This window comes from Mastomys coucha, unplaced genomic scaffold (assembly GCF_008632895.1).
Source record: "Mastomys coucha isolate ucsf_1 unplaced genomic scaffold, UCSF_Mcou_1 pScaffold23, whole genome shotgun sequence".
In the NCBI taxonomy this organism is placed as follows: Eukaryota; Metazoa; Chordata; class Mammalia; order Rodentia; family Muridae; genus Mastomys; species Mastomys coucha.
In genome coordinates this window covers 69884677-69908939 of record NW_022196906.1, presented here as the reverse complement: position 1 = coordinate 69908939, position 24263 = coordinate 69884677, and the positions used below count along the sequence as shown (strand labels likewise).

At 48.0% G+C, this 24263-nt stretch overlaps 1 protein-coding gene across 1 annotated transcript in view; it reads right to left on the bottom strand.

The window, feature by feature from the left end:
* Positions 1-24263, bottom strand: part of Myo5c (myosin VC) — an 82718-nt gene that overhangs the window by 46697 nt on the left and 11758 nt on the right. The window contains exons 3-12 of the mRNA XM_031345248.1: positions 21298-21463; positions 20239-20383; positions 16617-16773; positions 14038-14181; positions 13071-13152; positions 12031-12138; positions 8483-8589; positions 6108-6373; positions 2096-2177; positions 1252-1392 (exon numbers count right to left, since the gene is read on the bottom strand). Of these exons, the coding sequence (XP_031201108.1) occupies positions 1252-1392; positions 2096-2177; positions 6108-6373; positions 8483-8589; positions 12031-12138; positions 13071-13152; positions 14038-14181; positions 16617-16773; positions 20239-20383; positions 21298-21463 (1398 nt within the window). The remainder of the gene's footprint in view (positions 1-1251; positions 1393-2095; positions 2178-6107; positions 6374-8482; positions 8590-12030; positions 12139-13070; positions 13153-14037; positions 14182-16616; positions 16774-20238; positions 20384-21297; positions 21464-24263) is intronic.

The window sequence follows — 24263 nt, the reverse complement described above, 5'->3', positions numbered from 1 at the left end:
GGGGGGGGGGGAGGTGGATTATTTGTTCTCGGGGCACCCTGCTTGGTTGAACAACCTTTAAGTGACTCCTCCCAAAGGGCAAAACTTAGCCAAATTCCTAGAGGTTCTCTGGAATCACATGGTGTTGACAATCCCTCCCCCTCCTGGTGACTCACACTAAACACAGGGTGGAGCCATTCACGCCCTATACATCCGTCTGGGTGCTGGCCTCAAAGATAACCTCCTTGCTGGATGCCACCCTAGGGGTTGTGCATGGTACCAGGACAAATGGCTAACTGAGGTGCCTGTCTAACATTGCAAGCCACCAGTTGCCCCCAGTCCCCGCTCACTAGCACCTACTGCAGGGTCATCCTGGCTGGCATACCCGCCCCATACTCTCCATCTCTCCATCTCCTGAGCTTCACTGCCTTCCTCCAGCTGTTCTTTCCTATATAACCAGCGCTTTTGGTCTCTCAGTCCTCAACTCCTCTCTGCCCCACCACCCCCCTTCTTCTCTTGCCTCACCTCTCCTCTCCTGGCCCAATCAGTCTGGACCCTTCCAGGTGCCTCGGGCAATTCTTTCCCTCAGATCTACTGTTAACAGTTTCAAATCCCAGACAAACCTCTAGGATGTCTATTTAACATTTCAAAGGGCTGCGAGGTTCTCTCTGCATCCCTTAGTCCCTACCTATTACAAGGTTCTCCTGGACGGTAGACCCTGGCCCAGTAGGAGGCTGGGTTGCCCTCTCTATATAATCTAACCATTTTGGTTACCTGCTCTCTTTGTAACTTTGGGGCCTCCTGGTTTGCAGTACCTGGTTCCCCTCCTCTCCCCACTCCCTTACCTCACATGGCCCAATTCAGGGTCAGGTCTACTCTGGACTGTCCCAGATGTCCTTGCCTCTGGCTATGCTCTCACGCATATCTATAATAAATTTTCTTCCCCTATGGTACCCTGGAGCAGTCAGGTTCCTTTTTTCCCCTACGTCTTTTATTCATTCACACACGATAAACCTCCTCCTCCACCAAACGCAGGAGTATCATGTCCTCATCTTTTCCATTCTTACCCAAGGATGGTACATAAGTGTGCTAAGGTGGAAGGATCTCAGGCCCCCAGGGTTCAGGGTCCACATTAGTGTCTCAGATTTAATATCCAACCAAATGACTAAGACATCTGACTTTGCATCTATAGCTCCAAGGAGACCGCTCTGCGGAGTGTGCGTCTGTAGCCACTCAAACACTGAAAAAGAAGCCAGTCATTCTGACAGTTACCAAGCATTCTTCATCCAGCAACTCCAAAATGCCCATTTTTGCTTCGATCAGGTCAATAACAGGTTGGTTGTCATAGAAGTCTATCAGAGTCCAGGGGATGTCCTCCTTCATGTACTCCTCTTGCTCGAGTTTAAAGACGTGCTGGGGATCCCAGAGATAAGGTTGACATTAGATAACATCAAAGAGAGACACGAAGGGCTTGACGCAAGCCTGGAAGGTGCAGATGAAGGTCTGATTTGTGATCAGGAAGTCCCCGGAACACTGGCCCACCCCTCCCCAGGACAGTGCCACCAAGAGGTCTCCTGAGGGTCTGGCTGTCACCCCAACATCATTCTGAGTGGATTTTCCACTTCTAGTATGTCAGGCCTGGGCCAACAAGTGTCACCACCAGCACAGCTTCGTGAGTCCCAGTTGTGGGCCATTGCTGTTCTCTGGGGACAAAAGCATCCCCCTTAGCCTGGATCAGTCCAACCAGGGCAGGGCAGCCACAGAGGATGTCGACTATGTAGGCAGCATGCAAAACCTATACTAGAATTCAGGGTTTCAAGGAGGCTTCCCCGGGACCTGGTTCAGGCTCCTGGAGGATGAAGGAAAGAGGTGACAGATGGGAAGGAGAGCATCGCAAGTTGTCCCCAAAAGGAAGTCAAAGACGGCAGTGCAGTTTCAAGATACAGCCACAAAGTGGCATAGCAACTCAACACATAGCTCTAACTATCAGGAAGCTTTTTATCTATCAACCTATGCATGCTTGGATTTCTGAATGAGGAGCCAGAAAAGGACTGTGTCTCTGCCCATGCATGCAGAGGGCTGAGGGTCGGCCCCAGGAAGACAAAAGGTCACCTACCAGGTTAAACTGCTGCTGTAGCTTTTCATTAGCATAATTGATGCAGAACTGTTCAAAGCTGTTTACATCAAAGGTCTCAAAACTGAAACACAGTTGAACAAATTAAAATGAAAGCAAGTCCAGGACCTAGATGTTCATTATAGCTAGCTGCATGTGTGTGTGTGCATGCGGGTGTGTGTATGTGTGTGCGCGCACACACTTAACAATTCCATAGCTTAAGAGGTTTGCTATGCTTTCAGCAAGTTTAAACGACTTCAAAGCTGCTTCTCCCCACTGGTTGTCCCTTGGAAGGAATCTGTACATGACTCCCCTCCCCAAAGCCAGGCATTACAGTAGACCTGTCCCAAGCGGCATACTGATTAATCCAGTAACCCTAGTGTCAACATTACTGTCCTCCTTCTACAGAACAGAAAATGACTGAGAGGTTAGCTCTGTTTCTCAGGGCATAGCACTGATCCTGATTGGTAGTAGCGCTTGAGCTTTCAATGGGAGAATATGTCTCTCTCCCTGGCCATCCAGGGATCAGACAGGACAACTCTGCCTTCCCCAAGCTGGCTTTCTGAGTTCCTGGAACAAAACTCTAAGGTCATTTAATATCTCAGCCCAGCAGGAAGCCATACACATCCCTGCCTTGTCTTGAGGCTTTAATAGCTGTCTCTAGGGTTACCCGTCTCTGGGGTTACCCGAGTGACTTGTAAACTCAAGAGCCTGGAGCAGTCAGGCAGAAGACAACCATGGGGGACTGGCTGGTTATTGCACAGCAGTGAGCCCCCTGGGGCCTGTGACAAACAGGATTGTCTTAAGGACCAATCTTACTTAGCTCTTGCCAGCTGTGGCCACACATGAACCTAGGCCAGGATTTCACATTAGCTGATTCTCAAGAGGAGGCTGCAGTGTAGCCTTTACTATAGTGTACACTAACTCCTCTGGCGGTGGGCAGGGGAGGTGGAGGGGGTGAGCACCCTGCTGGGAGGAAGCCTTTAGAGACGCCCCGCCTTTGTGTGCCTCACCTCTCTTTGCTCTAACCCTGCCTTAGGTGGAGGATTAATATAACTTCATTGTTTCATGGAGGGTCAGAGTCCAAGAAGCCATGGTGAGACCCAAGGGACAGCAAGTGGTACCCCAAAGGAAGCTTGTACCCCCATCTTCCACCCTCCTCTTCATGCCCAAGGCTTTGTCCCTTGTGGCTCTGGTCCTACAGGGTCACTGCCCCACCATATGTTCCCGGATACCAGGGTGACTGGACCACTCTTTGTATCATTGTGAAAGCATCAGAAGTGGAAGGCAGCTTGGACCAGAAGGGATCAGGAAGGGACCAGGCCAAGGCCAAAAAGGGCAGGCTTCCCATAATAGGACACTGTCAAATGATGATTCTTTGTAGGTGCTGTGAGCTGAAGTTTAAAACCCAGGGACCTATGACTTAAGATGCCAGAGGCGTGCTGTCTGTGACAATGGTTTGCACCAAGACTGGGGCTTAAGGCTCAAGATGGCTTGGTGACTTCTTCTGTCTGACTCTCCTGATAGTCCTCAGTGCTCTGAAAACATGCCATTGGAGTGCTGGAGAGCCTAGCCCAGAGGTCTAACCTCAGACCCAGAGATTTCCAACCCTGGTCCAACAAACATAAACACAGGACAGCCTGGGACATCAAAAATAAGAATTTTCCTTCACTTTGCAGTTGAACCTCAAAGCTCCCAGCTGTAGTTTTACCTGTGTAAAAAATTTTCCTGGCAGCCATTGTCATGTCCAGGTTAAGCTGAGCTCAGTTCCCTCAGAAGGCACAATATATGTTAGGACCCAGATTAACACAGAGGCCAGAGTGTAGGAAATGATTCACCCTGGGCCACAAGATCTGCCACTTAGAGGGGAGCTGCAAATTCACGCACCATTTTAGTAACCACTACACAAGAATTTCATTTCCCAACTAGAAATTTTAATGGACTCTGATAAGTTTTTAAATGTGCAAGCACTTTTATCATATAATAGACTACTTAGGTGCAAGACCCAAGTTCTTTATTACAGTGGTCTGGAACCCTGTGGATCTGAATCCTGTCTCCCATCCTAATACTCATGCACACGTGCACACGCACACACATGCACACTTGCACACACACATATACTCATGCACACATGCACTCGCACACATGTGCATGTACTCTTCATTTCTCTCCCAGTAATCACCCTGACTTCTTTGCCTCAATCACTGGTAAAATGAAGTCCCAGAAGGCAAGGACCTTTCATCACCCAGTGCCTGGCAAGTAGTTATCTGTTAGGTAAAAGCATAAACAAATGGCTCAGCAGTTAACAGCACATACTGTTCATGCAGAGGGACAGAGTTCAGTTCCCAGTACCCATGCTGAATGGCTCACAAGTGCCTGTAACTCTAGTGCTAGGGATCTGACGCCCTCTGCTGGACCCTATGGGCACTGCACTCAAACATGCACAAACTTACAGGTCCACACATACATACACATATTTATAAAAATAAATCATTAAAAACATAAAGAAATATATTCCTAGGCTAAGGCAAGTTCCAGAAGATACAGCAAACACTTCCCACTTCAATGTAAGATTTTTTTTAAAACTAGGCAACTCTTTTTTTTCCCCAATTTTGTTCAATTTTTTTTTTTTTTACTTACTCAAATTATTTCTTGGGATAAGATAAGGTAAATAATTTACTAGCCTAACCCAGTCCTGTATTAGTATTTTCAAACTACTGATATGTTTTCTTGCAAGCCATGAGTAACTCCTTAAAATCTATATTAAACAGCCACTCCCTTCAGCATCTCCCCTCAATCCCTGGAGCAGGTATTGGAACAGCTGGCTCTCTACCTGGGTGAAAGTTGAAGGACTATCCTTCCCTCAGTGTGAAGGCCCAGCCTCCTCCCTTTGTGTGTGGAAGAGCCCCTAACTGATGGAAAGCATCAAGCCTTTCCTGGGACAATCTTCCCAGTGTTGTGCTGAGAAGCCAGGTGTGGTCCTGAGAGAGTGGCAGAAACAGGAACAGGGCAGGGGGGAGGTCTGACAACCAGAAAGCCCCCCAGGAGTCACCTCCACCAGCTTCCACCCTGCCTCCAGCGAGCACCTACAGAAGGAGCTGGACCCGAGATCAGAAAAGCAGGACAGGGCAGAGAGAGAGATGAGATCAAACTCCAAAGTGGCCCACGCTTTGTGCTGTTTGAAGAAGGGGTGGGACGAACGGAGCCCTTATGTCTCGGGAAAGAACAGGAATGCGGGTGTGTGAGGGCAGGAGATGGCAAGCCAGGCAAACTGGGAGGATGCCAACAAGCCATAACTGGCACTTCTCCTGGGGGAACAGGGAACAGGGTATGACAGGGCTCAGTACCTCAAGGGCCTGTAGGGAATTGAACTGGACCACATCCCCCTGCCAAAGGACCTGCTGTGAACAGCTTGATTCTTCCAAGCCTCGGCTGTCACCTCTCTAACGTGGGGGTGCTTCCAGGTCGCTTGAAGACCGAGAAGCCACTTACCACAGGACCTGTCACACAGGGAGGTTTGCTGGCCATTACTAGTTTAGCATTTATTGTATATGCGTGCTGCTGTGTGTACATGTATGTGCTCATGCATGTATGCACATGGAAGGCAGGGGTCGAGGTTGGGTATCTTTCACTATTGCTCTCAGCCTAACTTTTTGAGACAGGGTCTTTAGTTGAGCTTAGAGTCCATCCAGTCAGTTACGCTGGCCTCCCTCTGCCGCCCCTGCGCTTTGCTGTGCCTGGCTTTTTACATGAGTGTCAGGGTCCCAGCTTAAATGTTTGTATAGCAGACATTTTGCTGGCTAAAAAACTTCCCAAGCCCTGGTTTGTCATTTATTCAATGCACTCGACAGAAAGGACACCATGACCCAGGAGCTATATTTAATATCTCTACATGCAACAAAGGAAAAAAAATCATCTTCAAAACAAGCAAGACAAGTGGAAGGGTGCAACTTAAAAATAACAGGGCGTTTGACATTTAAACGAGGAAAGGCAGGCGCTAAGAAGAGAATCTTACCCATAAATGTCCAAAACACCAATAAAAGTGTGCTGCTTGCCTGAGAAGTGCAACGCCTGGTTGATTTGCTCTACAATGAAGTCGAACAGGTGAGCGTAGATCTTTTTGGCCAGCGCATCCCTGGCATTGATGGCCTGAGGCCTGGTCATGGGCTTTACCACCGTTTCCGATGAGGTCACAATTTTTCTGTTGCATAGCCACTGAGCCACTTTGCTGGTCTCCAGGCCCAAGAGCTCACAGAACACCTTCAGGTGACTGTCATCCTCCTTCAAGAAACAAACACAAGCCCCATCAGGGTCACCCACACATCTGAAGTTAATACTGCCCCATCTGGCCAAGCCTGTCCAAGAAAGGGGTAGCTGTGTGAGATGTTTAGACCTTGTGATTGAAACTAAGGCTGGAGCAGAGCAGGAGGCTGTGGTGACACTCTCCCTGCTGTGGTGATGCCTAGATACCTGCCTGTGTCTTTCTGGGTCTCTTCACTCTGGCTGTGGAAGCTGGTGGGCTGCTCCATCCATACATACAACTGCACCCCTTCTTCTACACCCTGTTTGACTTCTCAAGCCACACGCTGTCAACATAGGATTGTGCACCAACCCTGTGGCCAACAACTGTGGCCAGTATTCCCTTAGGTGATCCATCTGCCTTGGAAGGTATTGTTACCAGACTAGACCTGGGAGAAGTTCCTAGCCGGAGCTAGCTTCTCAGTTGACACCAGAGCTAATGGAGGACTCTCCTGAGTATACAAAATGGCTTTTCTCTTCTGAGTCTGAGCATGAGAAATGCCCCACTGGCCTGCAGACAAGGGGTAGAGGATGTTATTTGCCTTAGCCAGCATGTACGGCCTCTAGCTCTTGTCACTTGGCCAGGGAGCGTGGTTCCATGTGACTGCGTACCCTCCCTTCCTACCAAGGTAGGTAGCATCTCACAGTGACTGCTCTTTAAATGCTCAGAAAGTAGAGGAAAAAAGCTTAAATGCCAAGTGGCCCCGCCTCCTCCTTGTTCTTTACCTCGCCCTTCCTGCTGCTACTACAACTCTGCCACAATGGCACAGCCCTTCCTTCTGGCCTTGCCTGACATCCTCTCTGGGGAAGGGACTGGCAGAGCCTTTCTGTTTAAGAAAGGACCAGACACCTACAGTAAAAGAGATTCAGTTGGAAGAGCTTCTATGCTAGGAAGGGGATACACAGAGAGGCAGTAGCCCGTGAACGTTTAAGAGGAGAGCTTTACCCGAATTCAGTTTGTCTGACATTCTAAGCTCCTGAAATAAATGAACTGTATGCTATACCAAAGCCAGGGTCAATAATTATAGGGCTCCTTTTTTTCTAAAGTCTTAGCTGGGGCTGGAGAGAAGGCTCAGCAGTTAAGATGCTCTTCAGGAGAATCGGGGTCTGAATATCAGGACCCACATGGCTCACCACTGTCTGTAATTCCAGTTCCAGAGGATCTGATACTCTCGATGGCCTCCCAGGGCAGCAGGTATGCAAGGGGTGCACAGGAATATATGCAGGCAAAGCACTCATGAACATAAAATAAAATTAAATGATTGTTTTCAAAAAGGGTCTTAGAATTTTTTCCTTTCTAAGATCCTGCCCCAATGATAAACCTGGTGCGACAGTGCTCAGGGTGGGCATGTTTGTTGGGTGGGAACCACATTTACTCTATGGGAGTTTGGCAGGAAAAGGTCAAGGTTGCAACCACATTATACTCAGCTCTCCCAATATCCCAGTCATCTGAGGATTGGCAAACTCTGCAAGACCTGGACACGGGTGGAGGGAGGAGCAGCTGTGAGTTGGAGGAGGGCAAGAAGTAGACCCCAGTCACCAGGTACCCTGGAGAGCAGGAGAGCTGTGGAGAGGAGCGAGACCCACTGTCTTTCCTCAGCCTATGGTAGGTAGGCTTCCCTTCTTAATCCAGATCACACTTCCTGTGAGGTCAGGACTTCCTGTTTGGCCAGATGGTGTTTCACAGAGCTTACAACAATCCCTGGCACATGATAGGCTCCATAGTTGTTGCTGAGTAAAAGAACACATAAGCACAGCTCCAACACACACACACACACACACACACACATGTGCATGCGTAGGTACACGCATGCGCATGCACACGCACACATACACACACGTGTGCATGCATAGGCACACGCATGCACACACACACATATACACACACACAGTGAGGCACACACTCATGGCACACATGCATGTGACAAGGGAATAAGACAGCCCCTAGAAAGCTTTCTTTCTCATTCCTGCTAAACCAGTTTGTCTAGCAGGTCCAACCATGGCTGGTTTCATCCATGGCGGCCAGTGAGCCATGAGCAGTGCCTCACTGACCTTCACACCCAGGAAGGGCAAAGTGAACATGAATCTTACACTGACTGAAGACCTCTCGTTGCCCACCGTGGTGACCTGCACATTGCCCAGATGCAGGATGGCAGCTAGGATCTTAAAAACATCCATCTGAAAATCTTTCTTGAATCCTGGAAAGTAAACAGTCCCCAAGTCAAGGCACTGCCATTCTCCTTTGTCCCATAAGAGAGCACCTAGGGTCTTCTAAGACTCTCCAGTTGCAGTGCCAGGAGTTGGGGCAGGGTGTGAAGTGGGCTTTTTATAGGACATGGGTGTGAAGTAGGCTGTTCATGAGACAAGTATGTAAAATGGGCTTTTTATGGGACAGGGGTATGAAGTGAGGTTTCATGGGACAGGGGTGTGGAGTGAGGTTTCATGGGACAGGGGTGTGAAGTGAGGTTTTATGGGACATGGGTGTGAAGTGAGCTGTCACAGGACAGGGGTGTGAAGTGGGCTGTTCATGGGACAGGGGTATGAAGTGAGGTTTCATGGGACAGGGGTATGAAGTAAGGTTTCATGGGACATGGGTGTGAAATGAGCTGTCACGGGACAGGGGTGTGAAGTGAGCTTGTCATGGGACAGGGGTGTGGAATGGACTTGTCATGGGGGTAAGGGTGTGAAGTGGACTTAGTGACAAGCTCTTCACAGTTCCTTTCCTAGATAAGAATGCTACAGCCAGTGAGGCGGGGGGGGGGGGGGTAGGGGGGCTTGTTTCCTCTCTCCTGGGCTGCTGGAGAGTTCAGCTTGTATCTGGAGCTGAGGGTGTGGCTCAGTTGGTAGAGTGCTTGTCTGGCATGCAGGAGACCTTGGGTTTGACTCCCAGCATCACATACTCCAGGCATAGTGGAATATTTCTGTGACTGAGGCATTCAGGAGGTGAGGGCAGGAGAATTAGAAGTTCAATATCATCTTACGTATCAAGTTTAAGGCCACACCCTATCTCAAAGAAAAGCAACAAAACCCGGAACAAAGCAACAACAAAGAAAGACAACTCCTATTAAGCAGCTATTTTAAGTGAGGTTCTAAGGAGGCTAGGCTCTGGGTGTATTTTATATATGTAATTTTAAAGGTTTTCTTTTCTCTTTGCTCATAAGCTCCCAGAATCCTTCTTAAGGTAAGATGGCAAAAGGTTTCCATTTGTCCCCCCAGTCCCCACAGACCAATCACTGTGGATCAAGGCAATGGGCTCTTGTGGCCTTGGGTCTCTGCAGGATCTGGTTAAAGGATCTGATTATCTTGGAAAGAGATAAAGGAGGTCAGGGTGGGAGAAAAAGGGACAGAAGGAAGAAGATGACAACAATAACTATGATAAGGAAGACAGTGTGGTAACTATGGCAACAAAGATGCTGCTGACCAATAGGAAGAGCAGGAGGAGAAGGAGGTGGAGGGGGAAGAGGAGGTGGGGTGTGTGGAGGGATGAGCAGTGGGAAGAGCAGAAGGATGCTCTGAGCATGCCCTCCCAGCTCCTCTGTGCAGTGTGGCCTCAGACAGAGATATCTGTTCCTGGCCCAGCACTGAGTTTACCTCAATCTCCTTTCAGGCTCATAGAACAACAATGAGCAGGAAGAAGTCAAGTACAGTTCTGCCACTAGTCCTGGGTCCCTGCTGTCCCTGTTGGCTTGCTTGACCTCACTCACAGTCTCTGGGTTGGTCCAGTCACAAATTCTCCCTTTCTCTCTCTAACCCTGTTTTGACTTTGCCACATAATACCTCTGGGATCTTGACTGATGTGTGTGGAATAGAGGGAACTGGCCCACTTCCTGGTGCCAAAAATAAACTAAGCCAGCTGCTAGGAGGGCCGAGTGTCCGGCTGCCAGCTGTGAACTGGGTTGTGCTGATCAGGATGCAGCCATGCATGTTTGTGGCACTCCTGTGAGCATGAGGGAGATGCTGGGGACTCTTCCCATCACTGTCCATCTCATATCCCTCTGGTCCATGCTGGGTGGAGACCAGAATGGAAGCTAGCACCATTCTTGCTGTCCAACAAGACAGCAGGCCCCGAGTGCCAGAGAACAGTTGTTGCCACATAAGCTTTCCATGGAGGAATCTTGGGGTCCCGGATCATCTGGGAGGCAGATTTCTAAGTCATCTCAATACCATGTGAATTTTCTCTGCTTCAGAGATGAAAGATATGAGACCAAAAATACATAGAGCATTTTGTATGAAACTGTTGAGTCTGGGAGTTGAGTGACAGCTGAACCTTGCAAGCCGGCAGGTGGCTAATGTGACAAATGACAGATAAGTGACTGAGAAAAGCAAAGGAAACCACAGAAGCAGGGGTACTCCACTAGCGTTCTGTGGTCTTTAACCCAATCTCTTGACCACCAGGCCTTTCAGAGTCAAAAGTGTGTAGCCTCACTGTACTGGCTAATTTTGTGTGTCAACTTGACACACAGGCTGGAGTTATCACAGAGAAGGGAGCTTCAGTTGGGGAAGTGCCTCCATGAGATCCAGCTGTGGGGCATTTTCTCAGTTGGTGATCAAGGGGGAAGGGCCCCTTGTGGGTGTCATCCCTGGGGTAGTAGTCTTGGGTTCTATAAGAAAGCAAGCTGAGCAAGCCAGGGGAAGCACGCCAGTAAGGAACATCCCTCCATGGCTTCTGCATCAGTTCCTGCTTCCTGACCTGCTTGAGTTCCAGTCCTGACTTCCTTTGACACTGAAGAGCAACATGGAAGTGTAAGCTGAATAAACCCTTTCCTCCCCAACTTGCTTCTTGGTCCTGATGCTTGTGCAAGAATAGAAACCCTGACTAAGACACTCACCGACACTGTATGTGAACAAATTTTAAACCTCAGTGAGTCACCATCTGTCCTGAGACAACGTCACTCTCATACCACATTGGCTGGGATCAGAAACCAGGGAGTGAGTGTGCTAGGTCCCATCCCTGGAGCCTGGGTATGGACTTGTTGGCAGAGACCAAGGGACACAGCAACAGCTGGCGACAATGAACATTGCAAGACAGGAAGAGCTGCAGAACAGCGGAAACAGATGGCAACCTCTATCTGTGTCTAACATGGCAGCACCCAGAAAATCGAGAAGAGAGCAACTCACTGGTCTTGAGCAGGTGTGCACAGTCTCGAACACAGCCTGCTTTGCTGGAAACAGCGGACCCCATCCTAATCACTACCTGAGGCGTCTGACACCTCCCACAGCCCAGTAGGGGCTCTCACCATTAGTAGCCCTAAGAGGTGCTTCTCCGTACACTATTGGGAACTGTGTCTATGACTCTATGCCTGTGTGTGGGGCTGGGTCTGGGTAGAGCCAGGTCAGCGCCCGGGGCCAATCATGATCTTTATTTTAAAATTGTATTTGTTTTATGTGTATGTGTGTTGGCCTCCATGTATATGAACCTGTGAGTGCCTGGTGCCCTTGGAGTCCAGAAGACAAGTCTCCTTCCTTGTTCTTGGAGTTAGTGGTAGCTGTGAGCTGCCCACTGAATGCTGGGAATCAAACCCGGGTCCTCTGGGAGGGCAGCCGGTGTGTTCATAACCACCCCCACCCCCCCCCGCCGCTAAGTCACGTTCTTATGTTCTCGGAGTGTGCATCAGCTTGGCAAGCGTGGTGTCCCTTACCCAGTAGTGTGAAGGTCTTCTGGGTTTCCACCATGTCAGCTCTGTCATTGACACCTTCGATGACAGTGTTCCCTCCCATGCTCGTGTAGTTGAACTCTTCCGCGCTCCCTGGAACCAAAAGGACAACTCAGAAATCTGACATACCTGGTCATCAGAAATAAGAAAAGGCCAGGGCAGGGTTGCTTCCCCCTACATCCCGGTACTAAGTTCAAGGCTAGCCTGGGCTATAGCATAAAATCCTGTCCGAGAGAGGGAGAGAGAGGAGGGTGGGGAGAAGGAAGGAGCAGGAAAGGAAGTTCACACTTAATGGGCTCTATTAAACACTTTACAAGGATATCATAGAAACCCAGGTTGACAGTCAGGAAAACGAAGGCCTCCTTCAGGTTCCCTCATCTGACAGCAAAGCAGGGGCTTAAAAGCAGGGCTGACCCTAAAGCTCTGGTCTTAGTTCCTAACACTCCTGAGATTAGAGGCATATGCAGCATGCTCGGTGTTTGCAGAGCTGGGAAATGAATGCTGCATGAATGCTAGCCTGGCACTCCACTGAGATAGTCCCAGCCCTCCCCCTCCCTCCCCCTCTTTCGGATAGAGTCATTACGTAGTACTAGGTAACGTAGACATTGCTAAGTAGACCAAGTTAGTCTTGAACTTTTACCTCCTGCCTCTGTTTTCTGAGTATTGAGACCATCAATGTATGGCGCCACAGTCGGCCCAGTTGATTTTCTTAATGCATCCATTTCAGGTCTAAAGACCATCCTATGTTTTTAGACAACATTGTTTGTTTGTTTGTTTGTTTGTTTGTTTGTTTTCGAGACAGGGTTTCTCTGTGTAGCCCTGGCTGTCCTGGAACTCACTCTGTAGACCAGGCTGGCCTCGAACTCAGAAATCCACCTGCTTCTGCCTCCCAAGTGCTGGGATTAAAGGTGTACACCCAGCTGACAAAGTCAGGTATTTTTAGTTATGTTATATTAAGGAAGAAATGAACTAAGAATTTAAACATCTTCAGAAAAAGAGACGCTCATGTGCCTTCCATCACGTACCCAGTTTAAGGTGTTTAAATTCTGACTGTTGTGCAGATGCACAAAGCTGGTAGAAGATGTGGTAATTCCGTTCATTTTCTGACTGTAAAAAAAAAAGATATTCCAAATTACACCAATCATTTACCAATGAAAATGCCAGGGTTTCAACTAGAGGCCCCTAGATGCCCGTCTGGATGGTTGATTCTCAGGATGGACACAGATACCTATGGTCAGCTCACAGCTGGCTGTCCTTGTCACTGAGCAAGAACTGGGCTCCAGAGATGATCTTCAAGTAGACAGCCCAGGAAAACATTATTACATGGAAATGTTCTGTGCAAATGCATGGTTATAAGCAGAAATTTCTGAGATGTTCAAGGTTTCCTGCTGTTCTGGCTAATGCATTTTAAGAAGTTTCTCCATTTTATTCACAGAAAAGCCTTTCACCTTCACCCCAGCTCTAATCCCCTCTCTCACCAACAGGAAAGCCAGGTTGGGGCCTTGCCTGCTTCAGTATTCATGTTTGAGAAGGATACAGCAGATTTTTAAGCTATAAAGGTTTTCTTTTCTCCCCAGTCCAAGCAGGAACCTTTATTCTCAGTCCTATAACACATGAGGCCACATCTATATGTCATCTTTTGCTTTTAATAAGAAAGAACAGATAAAGAACCGAAGAAGAAAGGAAAGCCCGTTAGACTGGATCCTACAGGCTGCAGACTCCACAGGGGGTCCCTTGAGTCTAAGCACATAAGCAGTATTTACAGCTAGGGCAAGGAGGTTCAACACTTTTTTAAACATTATGTTTTTAAAAGATTTATTCATGTATGTGAGTACACTGTTGCTGTTTCCAGACACACCAGAAGAGGGTATCGGATCCTACTACAGATGGTTGTGAGCCATCGTGTGGTTGCTGGGAATTGAACTCTAGAGGAACAGTCAGTGCTCCTAACCACTGAGCTCTCCAGCCCCAGTTTAATACTTCCATCCTCACCTGAAAGACAACTCTGGACTTCTCCAGGAGGTAGATTCTCATATTGGCACCAATGATCTGGTTTCTCTCATCAAAGCTGATTTCTGTGTATTTCCCAAACCGACTGCTGTTGTCATTGCGGGTGGTCTTGGCATTTCCAACAGCCTAGAACACACGGGGTTCAGGATCACAGGCATGAAAACCAGTGACATCCTATGTCACTCATGGAAGCTGGGCAGGTTGGTGGAGGAGCCTGGGGCTGGAGAAGAGTAGCCTGGCTACAATTCTTTTAAAAAGTATTTTGTGTATGTGTGTGAGAACATGCACACACACGGAGGGAAGCAAGAGGTCAATCTGTGGAATGCAGCTTTCTCTTTCTACCTTATGAGTCCCGAGACTGAACTCAGGCCACCATGCTTAGCAGCACAGGCCTTTATCCAATGAGTTACTTCAGCAGCCCAGACTTCTGAGACCTGAAACCCTTACATTTTGTTCTGGTGCTAAGAAGCAGGACTTTGGGGAAGGCATGAGGGAGGAGCCCTAGGGGAGGGGACTTCAGACCAGTATTAAAAAAACCTCTTCATCGAAGAACTGTCCATGTTTTCCTTCTCAGTCATGTGAAGACACTAAACAGAGTCTTCAGAGGGCCCTGCTGTGCTGGCACCCTGGTCTTGGTTCTACACTACCCAGAACTGTGAGAAATAACTCTCTAGTCTTTGTAAGCCCTTCTACAGCACCTGAAAGGACTAAATGTTGGAAGGAGCAAAGGAGGGAGCATAAAGTGTGTCAGTTATGCAGGCACCGTGTTTACTGGGGTCCACACTTTCATTTGCTCGTCTCTAACCTTGCTCCCTCCCACGCAGACTTCCTAGTCAGTGGTATAAACTGCCCACCCCCTCAGGGGCTAATTTTCATTCTCTCTCTTCTCTCTCTCTCTCTCTCTCTCTCTCTCTTCTCTCTCTCTCTCTCTCTCTCTCTCTCTCTCTCTCTCTCTCTCTCTCTCTTTTGTTTCCACACAGGGTTTCTCTGTGTAGCCCTGTAGCCCTGGCTGTCCTGAAACCTATTTCTGCCTCTCAAGCGCTGAGACCAAAGGGGTGCACTGACACCATAGCCTCTGCCACCTAGTTCTGATTTTTTCATTCTTGAATCTACTTCCTCTTCCTCCTCTCCCTGTCCCCCTCCCCTCCCCTCCCCCTCCCTCTCCCTCTCCTTCTCCCTCTCCTCTTCCTCCTCCTCCTCCTCCTCCTTCTTCTTCTTCCTCCTCCTCCTCCTTCTCCCCCCTCCTCCTCTCCCTCCTCCTCCTCCTCCTCCTCTTCCTCCTCTTCCTCCTCTTCCTCTCCCCACCTCTCCATTTCTGCTATGTCCAGACTGGCCTCAGACCTAGCATCCCACTGCTTTAGTCTTCCCAGTGCTAGGATTCCAGGTGGATGTGTATCTGCACGTGTGTACATCCACTATACTTCTTGCCTAGATCCTCATGGCTTTTGTTGGTAAATATCTGCTATGGACCTACTATGAGTCATAGGCTTGGCCAGCAAGAGTGTACCTAACTTGTGGAGCTTATAGTCTGGTGGGGACATAAATCTTAAACAGTGCTACAGCTGTTCAGTAGGCAGGTCATGTGGCACTTCCTCTGAACTGCTTTTCTAGCACTATCTTGGATGGCAAATTACGTTTCCATGTGGCCAGCCTGTGCCTGTAGCTGTGCGCTTCAGGTGTGCTCAGTTCCCTCTCTGTCTGTGTGATGATTTTGTTTTAAAATGTGCATCTGTTAGCACAGAGTCCTGATCTTAGAGACCGAGCCTTATTCTTTCCATTGTGTTGAATACTGCCCCACATGGTTTTTAAAAAGCAGGCAGTAAAGTCCCTGAAGGTTCTGACTTGGGAAACAGGGAGAGGGCTCATGTGTGTGTGTGCGCGTGTGTGTGCATATGTGTGTGTGTGTGCGTGCCCACATACACACACGCAGGCTGCCACACACACGCAGGCTGCACTGTTAAGCCCTTTCTCTGCATTCTTCTCATGTTGGAAGGCATGCAGCACTGGCCTTGGGAATCCCTTCCCTGTGCTTTCTAGGTATCCCCTGCCTCATGGGGTGTCTGCTCCTCTTGGAGTGCTATATGGTGGCTCCCTCGCCCCCCACTGGTGAAAGGAATGAAAGTATAGCTAGCATATACCCAGGGTTAAGCTGTCAGTACTCTATAACTGACATTAGGCCCTCAAAGCTCAAACAATCCCCTCGCAAAACTCTAGAGCGAATAACAGCCAGTTTGTGAGAGAGGATGCCTGTTGGCTGAAGAACACTCCTGATCTCCATGTGGCTGGGAACTGCCCCCAGGATGTCAGTACTCATTTGGGGTCTTGAAATCTGATGACACAATGTCCAGATGCGCAGGCATAGAGCACCTTGGCAGTCCCCACTCTGCCTCACGTCCTCCAATCTTACCACAGAGCTTGTATCCCTTTCTTGCCACCCTCACTCCTTGGGTCTTTAAGGGAAGAAGTTGCATCAACAACATAGCTCACACACAGAGCTACCTCCCTCCCCACCCCCGCACCTCCAGCCCTCAGCATCCCTTCGTCAGTGGTGCTGAGCCTACCTCAGTTATGGGATTGGATGCTAGGACTTTGTCCTCCACATGGGCGTTGCTGCTGGACTTGCTGACGGTGGCGAAGTACCTCATGGCATAGCGTGCAGAGACAGTTTTCCCGGCTCCTGATTCTCCACTCACGATTATGGACTGATTTCTATTGTTCCTAAAAGCAACACAGGAGAGATGCACTGAGATGTATAAGGAAGCTCTACTAACTTCTCTCCATTAAAAAGGCAGAGTAGGAGGTAGAGAGAGGTGGCTCGGCCAGTACGTTGCTTGCCTACCATGCATGAAGCCCTGGGTTTGACCCTCAGTTCCCCATAAGCCAGGCATGATGGTGCACTGAGGAAGTGGAGACAGGAGAATTTCAAGTTCAAGGTCATCCTCAGCTATATAGGATATTAGAGGCCAACCTGGGCTACAAGAGACCTTGTCTTAAAACATACAAACAAAGAAACAAAAAGAATAATGGCAACAATGACAACAACAAACCAAAACAAAAGGCTGTATCATTTGTCTATCATCTATCTATCCACCTATCTATCTATCTACCTATCATCTATCTATCCATCTATCTATCTACCTACCTATCATATATCTATCATCTATATATCTACCTTCTATCTACCTACCTACCTACCTACCTTCTGTCTATCTATCTATCTATCTATCTATCTATCTATCTATCTATATACTATCTATCTATCTATCATCTATCTACCTATTGATCTATCTATCTATATATATATATATATATATATATATATATATATCATCTATATATCTACCTTCTATCTACCTACCTACCTACCTTCTGTGTGTCTATTTATCTATCTGTTTTATCTATCTAATCTATCTATCTTCTATCTATCTAATCTATCATCTACCTATCTACATTCTATCCATCTATCTACTGTCTATCATCTATTTATCTATCTATCATCTACCTACCTATCATCTATCCTCACATATATCATCTATGTATCTATCTATTTATTATCTATCTAGCTACCTATCATCAATCTGTCTATCTACCTATCATCTATCTATCTACCTACCATCTATGTATTTATCAATCATCTATATATGTATGTATGTATGTTTTATGTATGTATCTAATCTATCATCTATCTATATACTATCTATCTATCTATCATCTATCTACCTATTGATCTATCTATCTATCTATCTATCTATCTATCTATCTATCTATCTATCTATCTACCTACCTACCTAATTTAGAAAATGGGATGTTAGTGAACTGTCCCAGGAGTCCAAATATTCAATGAACTTCCTTCTAGCTTTTTAAAATATGTGGCCACAGAGAACACACAGTGTTTCCTGCTCTGACATTTGTCCTTTTGATTGATGTCCCCAAGACCATGGCCAAGGTCATCAACCACTAGAAGGCTGTGACTAGGATAGACCACATGGAAGAGATTCAGAGCAAGATCAGCCAGAGGAGAAACCATAGTGGGAAGACACAGGAAACTGGTGCAGACTTCCCATGAGCTTTCTTCATTGTATCATAATGGCTATGTTCCTGACTCAGGGAATGGATCTTGAGGCTTGTAAGAAGTTCTGTTTATCTGGAACCCATACATCAGAGGCTCTGTGCCTGCCCTCTGGTTCTCAAAGTTCTGGGGGTTCAGCCTCCCAGGAGGAGAGCAGGTCCTTCAGCATCAAACATACTGCTTATACGAAGTGAAGTGTAAGCTTAAGTACAGAGAGCCAAGTTTACAGGAGATAGATTAAATTGCCCTGAAATTGGCCAGGCTCAGACTAGCTTTCCAAAGAGGTTCTCAGGACAGCTTCCTCAAGCCCCAGTAGCAACTTCTACACATCCTACTGATATTATTTTAAGAGCAATGATTCAAAATATATTTGGGACATATGTGTTCTATAAGCCTACACACTATTACATAATGAAGATATTTTAAAAATAATGCTGTAAGCTTTTCAAGCCATAGGACTATGTTGGTATACTGCTGACGTGGGATGAGCACCACTCAGGTGGTAGACGTCGGCCAAACACTTCACATTTGTTCTCTGTTATGCCTCACAAAAGTCCTATGACATACTTATCAATTTTACAGTTGTATGAGTCTGGGACTCTGTGTCATGGGAGTTGGCCCTGGGGCACAGTACATAGCCTTCTGTGGTGATGCTGAAGTCCTGGCCCAGTCATTTTTTCTCAAAAAGGAGGAAAGGAAGACCTTAGAAACGTTGCAGACAAGAGTCTCTCAAGAAAGGCAGACAGACGGCTCAGTCCGGCATCAAGCCAGTCCACCACGGGTCCATTTTGTCTTCAGTCCATTCATCCCAGTGACACGGATTCAAGCTGGGAACTGATATAGTCCTGCAGCTCCATTGACCTCACACTGATGATGACCAGACTGTCACTTCAGATGATGGTCATCAGAAGGTCTGTCAAGGTTTCTGGGAGGTCTTCGGGAGCCAGAAAGTGCTACGATTGGGAGCAATCTGGCTGCGACTCAGATATCTATCCTCTCTCCCTTTTTGGGAACATGACCCCGTTGTAAGAGGCTGAGCGGCTGGCAGAGTAAAACGGTAGGGCAGCCTTATCAGGCAATGTGGGTAGTATGTCCCGTGAGCAGTGTTGCTCTGTGGGGGCTCTATCATCAGGAGGACAATCTGTTCTCTTAATCCATGTGAAGTAGGGTATGGAGGAGATAGCTTGACCCTGTGGATATGGGTCTCCCTTAATGGATAGGGGCAAGCATCATTCAGTCTCTGATGACTTGAAAGAGGTGAAATTTAGCCTCAAGCCTTAGGCTTCCCTGTAGGAGAGAGCCATGCCTTGTTTAGACTACCATGGCTCCCTTGCTCATAAGCGCAGAGCAGAAACGAGCCTGCTAGAGTCTGCCTCCCAGATGAAGGCCCAGCTGCTATACCCAGAATTATGAGGCAGGTCCAGAGCAAGATGGGAGGAATGGTAGCAATACAGTGAACTTGGTGTTGCAAAACCTGAAGGAGACCACTGGGTGTGAAAATTCTTTTGCAAACTGTAAAGTGTTTGACAAATTTAGGATGGTGTTTTTATTCTTCAGCATCCTACAGACGGGGGCAATGGAACAACAAGAAGACAGTCATGGGAGGAATAGCTGACACTTTGAATCATGAAAATCTGAGCTCGAATCCCAGCTCTCCCTTTAGCCCACTGCATATGCCAGGTAGCCGGCACTCTAGGGGTTAGGTTACTATGGACAGGCATGGATAGCACTGGCTGCCCTGAGAGTACCAAGTTGATGCTGAAAGCGTGAACCCAGCGCTTTTGTTGCAGGAGGATTTTTGTAAAAGTCCAGTAGCAAAGTCAGAATTCTACAGGGTCATGCAAAAGCAAAGTGAGGACATCAGGTTAAAATCCAAGCCCGCAGCTAGAACCTGTGCTTGGCTGGCAGTGGATTCTGCCTCCTTAAATTGGATCAAAAGCAGACCGTAAATCACAAACATCTCATGCTGCAGAGTCAGTAGGCCTTCCTCCAGCCAAACAGGCTGCAGGGAAACACACACCTGACTTAGGAGCTCAAAAGAGTTCACTGTGAGGGTTGAGCAAATGCACAGAGTGCAGGCAGGGCCGAGGAAGGCCGGCCTGGCAGCAGACTACCTGGCCATCTGCTTGTAGGCCTCCTCTGCAACCGCAAAGATGTGTGGGTCCATGTCACCCATGTTCTGTCCGCTGTAGGCGTGGATGATGGCATCCCCATATATTGGTAGCTGTTTGTAAGGATTCATGGCCACCAAAATGATTCCTGAGGAAAGAGATGAGGTGTGGCTAGCACGCTTGCATGGGGTTTATCCCATCCGCTCCTTCGTGGGTGACCTCCCCCTTGAAATACACACTTCTTTTTGTGTCAAACTCTTGATGCAAATAGGTTATAGAACATAATCAAGATGGCGGGCCTTTGGTTTCAGGGTTCTCCCCTATCCACGGTTGTCCTCCCAGAAGTCAGTAGGTTGGGAACTTACTGCTAACCCTTCACATGTTAATAGAGATCTGTCTTTGGAGAGTTATTGACACAGATGAGGTCCTGAGGATTAGGGACCCACAGCAGCCCCTGTGGAAGTGAGACTGGCTTCTGTACACCTGCTCTGTCTCACATCAGAGAACCCTTACCAGATGCTTAGTAGGTGCCTGTGTCATGCTCTTAAGCACCCAGCCTCCAGAGCCACGAGCCAAACTTCTGTTCTTTGTAAAGTATCTAGTCTCAGATATTCTATATTACAGCAACAGAAAATAGAAGAAGAGACACCCACCCCCGCAGGCTCTTTCCTGAAGGCCCAGTTCTTCACTAAAAGCCTTTGCTTGACTTGGGTCGGGTCACTCAATGCTCTGAATCTTGGTTATCTATCTGACAGTCACCTTCATCTTAGGCTGTTCTGATGTCTGGATGGGGTGACATATGGGGAAATGAACTGTGTTTTTGCAAGTCCCAACGTAAATGTAATAATGACAACAATGTCCCAAGAAGTAATAAATGTGCTGGTTGTTGGTATGGCAAGAGACTCAGATACAAGCCCTGGTGATCTTTTTCTCATAGTCCCGTGAGCAGTTCTCCTCACACAGACACCTCTTTTTACACACACAAGAGTGTTGAGAACTCAGCATCCAGAGCGCTTGGGACCCGCAGACAGCAAGCCTCGGGGGTCATTGCTGTCTTCTTACCACTGTAGGTGTAGATGAGTTTGGACTCTGCGAAGCGGATTCTGAGGTTATGCAGCACTGCAGGCTCATGGAGGTAGCTGAGAGCTGTGAGGTCATTCTCACCCACCAGGATGTCTGGGTTCCGAAGTGGAGGCAGTGACCCTGGGTCAACGGGGTAATCCAGCTGCTATAAACAAAAAACAGATGTAAACTTCTGGAAATAGAGGACCTTTGGTATTTCTGCTAAACTGTATCCTCCTACCTACCTCCTCCCATAGAAGCATTTCTCACACTAAAACAACACCAACAAAACCCAGATCAAAACAACAACACTTTTTAAGAGGTTATTTGTGTAGGGGTATATGGGTGTGGGTGGTTTGCTTGCTTGTGTGTATATGCATGGCAGTTATGCAGTACCTGCAGAAGCCACAAGGGGGTGTTGGATTCCCCCCTTGGAACTGTAATTACAAATGGCTGTGAGCTGCCATGTGGGTCCCTGGATTGAACCCAGGTCCTCTGCAAGAGCAGCAGGTACGTTTAACCCCTGAGCCATCTCTCCAGCCCCCACAACTTTTTTTTTTTTTTTTGAGCCAAAGTCTTACTAGGTAGTCCAAATTGACTTCAAACCCTCTATCCTCCTGCCTCAGAACTGCTGGGATTACAGGTGAGTGTCACCACACCTGTCTTAGGAACTTTAAGTAGAGGAGAAAGGAAATAATATTTATAGGTTACTCAAGGCAATGAAAAACTGGGAGCCAGGGGATTGAAGCATTGACTGTGTGTCTTAAAGCAAGTCCCCTCCCTCTACCAGACTCTCCTCTTCTGTGAAGGGGTCTTCAGAACTGAAGAGGCTGTGATGGAAGGTGCTAGGTAGGAAGCCAATGACCATGTATCCAGTGGCCCCACCCTATGTCTACCATAGGGGCCTTGGGAATTTACACATGGAAAGATGCTGTTGCTGGGACAACCCAGCCTATGGTGCCTCATGGCTCTGAAATTTCCAAGTGTCTCCTTAGTTGTTGACACATTAGAGGATGAGAAGTATCTGAAGGAGCTTTATGGGAGGCAGGGTAGCCCTGGCATCCCCAACTGTGGATGAATGGCTTCCCCAGTTTGACCCCTTCTTTCCTAGGAGCTAAACCTTGTGCTCCCCAAAGCATCCACAGAGCAGAAGAAAGGAGATGTTGGGATCCCTCACAGCATCCAGACTGAAAGGACTATCCCCCCCAACCCCCCATCGGGATGCTGTAATAACAGCATCCCGATGCCTCCACTCCTGTTTTACTCTTAAGGGAAGCTCAGGCCAGAGAGGGAAGGAGGGTTGAGAGAGGTTGGCCTGCTGGCTTGTCTGCCTTCTCATTCCCAAGCTTCCACTCCTGAAACCTAGTCCTGGATCAGCTGTTCCCTGGCAAATGCCAGGCCCTCAGTCTTCATGTTCTATATATGCTTCAAGCCATGCCACTGAGGAAGCCATGACTGGCCAGGTGAGCCCTGAACAAGACAGGCTGGGAAGACATTCAAAGTCTCTCTGCACTTCACATAGTCTACATAGGGCTTCGCCCTGTGGGGTAGTCGGTTCCACATCAGGGAGGAGCAGCTAGAGAAGTTCAGGACAGTGAACAAGAGTCCTTGGACCAGATCCCATCGACCCTCATCAAGGTAGGTGTACATGTAGTCTGCCTTGCCAGCACAGCCCCTAATTATTCCACACTGTGCTGGAAAAGAATATCAATAAAGAGATTCTCCAATGGGGCCAAAAAGGGAGGGGAGGAAGACAGGAGAGAGAGAGAGAGAGAGATAGAGAGAGAGAGAGAGAGAGAGGGAGGGAGAATGAATCAGCCAGCTAGTCATCTCTGGGGGAGGGAGGGAGAGAGAGAGAGAGAGAGAGAGAGAGAGAGAGAGAGAGAGAGAGAGAGAGAGAGAGAGAGAGAGAGAATCAGCCAGCTAGTCATCTCTGGGGGAGGGGAACCATGAACTAAGAGATGGAGGCAGGGGTGATATATTCTACACAAAGCAAGCTTTGTCCTCTGGTACAAGGAAGGGTTAAGGTAAGAGGCACTGGCTGCCTGCCATTCTCTCTGCTTCCCTGGCCAGGGAACAGCCACCTGGAGCCTGCTAATTGCACAAGCAGCTGCTTTCTCAAGTCTTCCCTCCCTAGGCCCAGCCCCTGGTTTGGTTTAATCCTCACCCAGCTGCCTAAGGTACTCAAGATCTACTGTGGCATTCAGTAAGAGTTACAGGGAGCTGCTGAAGAGCAAGATGCCCTGCAATAGAGCACCCTGGCTATGGTCTTATATGTCTGTATGTGCACACAGGACAGTCCCTCGCCTTCAGGACCTGTGACATCACAATGTCATTAGCTCCTTCGCTGTGTGTGGAGAGGAAGGGATACAGACTTAGCAAGTGGTGGTGTCTGACCCCAAAGCATGGATCCTTCCTTCTCTGAAACTTCGGAGATCCCAGTGAAGGCCTGATATCCAGGACCAGATGCCCGGAAGTAGTATGTGGTATATATTTCTATGTATATTTTTGTAAATTCTAGCATTTAGTGTTTATAAGGAATTCCCAGCCTACCCCTGATCCGAAGAAGCACAGAAAGTTGATCCAGTTCTGCATCGAACACTTAAGTTTAACAGCACAAAGGCAATGTTGGCTATGAACTCAGAGGGATGGCTTCTTAAAGACAATACGAAATCTTCGGTTGCTGGTGATCAAAAGACTGGGGTGGCCAGTGACTGTAACTCTGAAGCAGCACATCTCACTGGAACGCTGGAGGAAGCCCAAGCCTTCTTTTTCACCACTGCTGGTTCTGTCTCTGTGCCCTCCACACAACCTCCCAACCCTTATATAATCTATGAATCCTAGACTGACTTTCTCGCTCTGCAGTCTCCTTCGACACCTCCTACCTCTCCCTGAGATCTAGTTCCCTCTTCCCATCTGGATGCTGCCTGAGGATTAAACTGCTTCTCTCCAAGTTCCTCCTCTGC